General features: G+C 38.1%; 1 protein-coding gene across 8 annotated transcripts in view; it reads left to right on the forward strand.

The window, feature by feature from the left end:
- Positions 1-4804, forward strand: part of LOC138715206 (zinc finger protein 83-like) — a 38013-nt gene extending 33209 nt beyond the window's left edge. For 7 of the 8 annotated variants that reach the window (XM_069847860.1, XM_069847870.1, XM_069847878.1 and 4 more), the window contains one exon: positions 1104-4803. In XM_069847860.1, the coding sequence (XP_069703961.1) occupies positions 1104-2346 (1243 nt within the window). In that variant the 3' untranslated portion in view covers positions 2347-4803. Of the gene's footprint in view, positions 1-1103 lie in introns of all 8 variants that reach the window. The other variant, XM_069847923.1, reaches the window with a different exon arrangement.
- The last annotated feature ends 303 nt before the right edge of the window (positions 4805-5107 follow it).

The following is a 5107-nucleotide window of genomic DNA, read 5'->3' on the forward strand; positions in this document are numbered from 1 at the left end:
CTTATGGTATATAAAATTTTCTTGTTATACTTTCCCTGACCAGAATATTGTACGAAATGGAAATATAAAAATTGGAGATTTATCCTTCAAAGAGGTGGAAAAATTCAAATATCATGGAGCAACAGTAACAAATATAAATGACACTCGGGAGGAAATTAAACACAGAATAAATATGGGAAATGCCTGTTATTATTCGGTTGAGAAGCTTTTGTCATCTGGTCTGCTGTCAAAAAATCTGAAAGTTAGAATTTATAAAACAGTTATATTACCGGTTGTTCTATAGGGTTGTGAAGCTTGGACTCTCACTTTGAGAGAGGAACAGAGATTAAGGGTGTTTGAGAATAAAATTCTTAGGAAAATATTTGGGGCTAAGAGGGATGAAGTTACAGGAGAATGGAGAAAGTTACACAACGCAGAGCTGCACGCATTGTATTCTTCACCTGACATAATTAGGAACATTAAATCCAGATGCTTGAGATGGGCAGGGCATGTAGCACGTATGGGCGAATCCAGAAATGCATATAGAGTGTTAGTTGGGAGGCCGACGGGAAAAAGACCTTTGAGGATGCCGTGACGTAGATGGGAGGATAATAAAATGGATTTCAGGTAGGTGGGATATGATGGTACAGACTGGATTAATCTTGCTCAGGATAGGGATCAATGGCAGGCTTATGTGAGGGCGGCAATGAACCTCCAGGTTCCTTAAAAGTCAATAAGTAAGTATACTTTCACTGCTTGCCAGAGTGTTTTTCTCTCCATCTTGGTCTGTAATTCACTGTTGTGCTTGGGATCATTGCTCTGTTGATATGTTAAATTATAATGGTGAGAACTAATGAGAGCACAGAGTACATTCATGTCTGGAGTGTTCTTTATTGATTGAGGAAATGAATTTAAAAGTATAAGATTTACTTATGTACATTAATTACGTAGTTTGGTTCAAATTAAAGTTAGTGATATTAGCAATAAGTGTAATGCACTCTATTGATAACATGGTATGAGTATTTTGAAAGCAGCAGTAAATTGAGAATTGTTTAAGTGAACAACTTGGCATAATCTCTGAACCATTTGTAGAATCCAGTGAACATAGTTGTATGGATTTACAGGTCGATTCAACATGATTCCAATGAAGATTTGAGAACTCAAGTGTTTGATGAATGTGAGATACACTCACAACACCGTGGCATCCTCAACGGCACACAAATTGGTTTGAAGGAAAATGATCAGAATTTTAGAATCGAATGTAATTCTTTAGTACAGAAGAAGTTAACCTGCGAATCTTGTGGCAAAATCTTCACTGCGCAGAAACTTCTCAAACAACATAAACTTGTTCATTCGAGACAGAAGCCTTTCAAATGCGACAATTGCGGGAAGACTTTTACTTTACGCCAACTCCTCCGACAACATGCATTAGTTCATTCGGGTGATAAACCTTTTAAGTGCAACGTTTGTGAGAAGACTTTTGCTCGAGTATATCATCTCCGTCGCCACTCATACATCCACTCGGTAGATAATCCCTTCAAATGTGACATTTGTCACATGAGTTTTGGAGAACGTTGTCAACTAACACAACACACATCAGTTCACACGCAGTACAAGCCTTTCAAATGTGATATTTGCGATAAGAATTTCGCACGTATTAATCATCTTCGACTACATGCATTAATTCACAAAGATGATAAGCCTTTTAAGTGCAACGTTTGTGAGAAGACTTTTGCTCGAGTATATCATCTCCGTCGTCACGCATCCATCCACTCGGTAGATAATCCTTTCAAATGTGACATTTGTCACAGGGGTTTTGGAGAACGTCATCAACTAACACAACACACATCAGTTCACACGCAGTACAAGCCTTTCAAATGTGATATTTGCGATAAAAATTTCGCACGTATTGGTCATCTTCGACTACATGCATTAACTCACAAAGATGATAAGCCTTTTAAATGTGATAGTTGTGTGAAATCTTTTACACGACCCGAATACTTGAAAGAACATATGCATATTCATTCTGAGAAGAAACTCATGTGTGAGATCTGCGGCAAAGAATTTAGATCAAATAGGTACCTTACAGAACATAAGAGATTTCATAATGATTTAGTGTTTACATGTGATGTATGTTCCAAGAGTTACTGGTGTAAAAAGAGTTTGCAACGTCATATATTGGTTCATACGGAGGATAAACCTTTCAGATGCGATGTCTGTGGTAAGGGATTCAGGCAGATTGGTATATTAAAGGGACACTTACGCATTCATACACTGGAAAAGCCTTTGAAGTGTTACATGTGCGGCAAGGATTTCAGACACGCTAGTAGCTTGGGGAAGCACATGCGTATTCACACGGGAGAGTAGCCTTTTAAATGCGATGTCTGTAGAAAGGACTTCAGGCAATTGAGTAACCTGAGACAGCATTTACTAGTTCATAGCAGGGAGAAACCTTTCAAATGTGACGCGTGTGGGAAGGCGTTCAGGAAACCGACTAGGTTGAAAGAACATGTACATATTCACACTGTGAAAAACTGTTAAATTCTATCTTTCAATTCAACCGTCTTTACAAAATACTTTGGAAAGTGGATTGATTTAAATCATACATGGACAAATGTGACTCAAATAAGCCAGTGTGTTTTGCAATATTCATTCAATATGATGATGCAAGCATGATACCATCCCTTGCTCTGCGGGCAGTATCAGTGTACTTTGGTAAATGTCTCGCGTTTGTCCATCACGGATTTAAATGACTGCCTAGACTGTAATACAGAAATGTAGTTCTACTATACAACACGTGAAAGAAAATCCTATTGTTTGACAAATTAAAATAAATTCGTGACTTTAGAGTATATTAAAGAACTTCAATGTACAAAAATGTTTTAATTCAGGTGACATATGAGACCCTGTATTACTAATGTTAAATAAATCATCTTTAAGTTCCTCTGTCTCAGAAAGTATTAATAGATATCGTTCTGAACATTTTCCTGCTGATCCTTTATTATTTTAGAAGTATTGAGCTCTTGTTTGGAAAGAATACTTTGTGAAAAAACATATATTTTTTTTTTAAGAGGCTACTTTTTAAGAAAATTGAAATTATATTAATATTCATGCGCAAGAAAGGTTTTATCGAAATGCCCTGAAGCTAGAGCTCAGCAATCAGTATAATACTGTAGATAAGCTGTAAAAATGCCATGCTTCACGATATTTTAGTTTTTGAGAAAAATGTATATATCACACTCCCAGTAAAACAGTGTCGTAACTAAAAAATTGTGATTTCAAAGATATGCCATTTCCTAGAAAATACTGCTGTAAAAATATTTCAATAGAAAGGTATCAAAACCTTCGATAATTTACCATTTTATTATTAGAATTTCATACCTTCAACCAGTAAACAGCATTGTAAATAATTTTCGACTTACGACAGTATTTTCTATTAGAAAAACTTAGATTTTCTAAAATAAGTACGAGGGGGATCCAGGAAATAACGACCGTTCGCGCATACCCGCCTCGCAGCTGACTCCCCTTCCTTGTTTGAAGGTCAACTAGCTTCCTTAACATGTGTTCTCATAATGTTGTGAGTACTGGTTGCAACAAGTCGCCATTGTGCATTTTGTGTTACTTCAAAATGAACGACGTGATTGATAATCCTGCCGACTGTGAGGTGAGGAGTGTGATTCGATTTTTGAATGCCCGACATTTGAAACCTGCAGAAATTTACCGGCAATTGAAAGAAGTGTATGGTGATACTGTAATGAATGAAAGAAATGTGAGAAAATGGTGCGAAATGTTCAACAATGGGCGAACAAATGTCCACGATGAAACTCGACCCGGACGCCCATCACTCATCACAGAAGACCTGAAGACTAAAGTGAACGACAGAATCTTGCAAGACAGGCGCACATCACTCGACGAATTGCATATTGCCTTTCCTGACATTTCTCGTTCTTTGCTTGGTGAAATTATGTCGCAACATCTTGGCTACCACAAAATCTGTGCACGATGGGTTCCACGGCAACTGAGTGACCAACACAAAACTCAGAGAATGGCCTCAGCATTGACATTCATGATGCGATATCACACAGATGGAGACGCCTTTCTTGATCAAATTGTGACTGGTGATGAGACCTGGGTGTCTCACAACACCCCAGAGACCAAGCGCCAATCACGTCAGTGGCATCATCCCTCATCACCCAAGAAACCGAGGAAATTCAAACAGACTCTCAACACAAAAAGTCATGGCTACTGTCTTTTGGGATTGCAAAGGTGTTCTTTTGCTGGATATCATGCCAAAAGGCACTACGATCAATGCAAATCGTTATTGTGAGACTTTACGAAAACTACGGCGAGCCATCCAAAACAAGAGGCGAGGAATGCTTTCGAGAGGAGTTGTGCTTCTTCACAACAATGCCCGCCCGCACACTGCTGCTTCAACTCGAGAATTGCTGGATCAATTCGTTTGGGAAATCTTTGATCATCCGCCCTATAGGCCAGACTTTGCTCCTAGCGATGTTCACCTTTTCACTAAGCTGAAAGACTTTCTGGGTGGTACGCGTTTTGGAAGTGATGAAGAGTTGAAGAAGACAGTGAACACCTGGCTTAATGAACTGGCGGCAGAGGAGTATAACACGGGAATTCTAAAGCTAGTGAACAGATACGACAAATGTTTAAATGTATGTGGTGATTATGTAGAGAAGTAAAGGAAGCATCAGTTATGTAACAGACTTTGTTTTTTCAAATAAATATATATTTTTTTAATTATTACAACAAAACGGTCGTTATTTCCTGGATCCCCCTCATAATATTAAACTTGTTTAAAAAATTCACAGCAAAATCAGCCATAACACCATAACACTCTTAATAATGCCTCTAACTTATGAAACAAGCCTACGAAACACACCAGACTGCAGCCTTTTTACAAAAATAATACTTTCAGGTGGACTATATTACAGTATATATTTTTTAATGGGCGAAACCAGACTGTTAGTTGAGAGGCCGAAGGGAAGAAGACCTTTGGGGAGGCCAAGATGTAGATGGAAGAATAATATTAAAATGGATTTGAGGGAAGTGGGATATGATAGTAGAGACTGGATTAATTTTGTTCAGGATAGGGACCGATGGCGGGCAT

The sequence above is a fragment of the Periplaneta americana genome, chromosome 2 (assembly GCF_040183065.1).
Source record: "Periplaneta americana isolate PAMFEO1 chromosome 2, P.americana_PAMFEO1_priV1, whole genome shotgun sequence".
NCBI classification, from domain to species: domain Eukaryota; kingdom Metazoa; phylum Arthropoda; class Insecta; order Blattodea; family Blattidae; genus Periplaneta; species Periplaneta americana.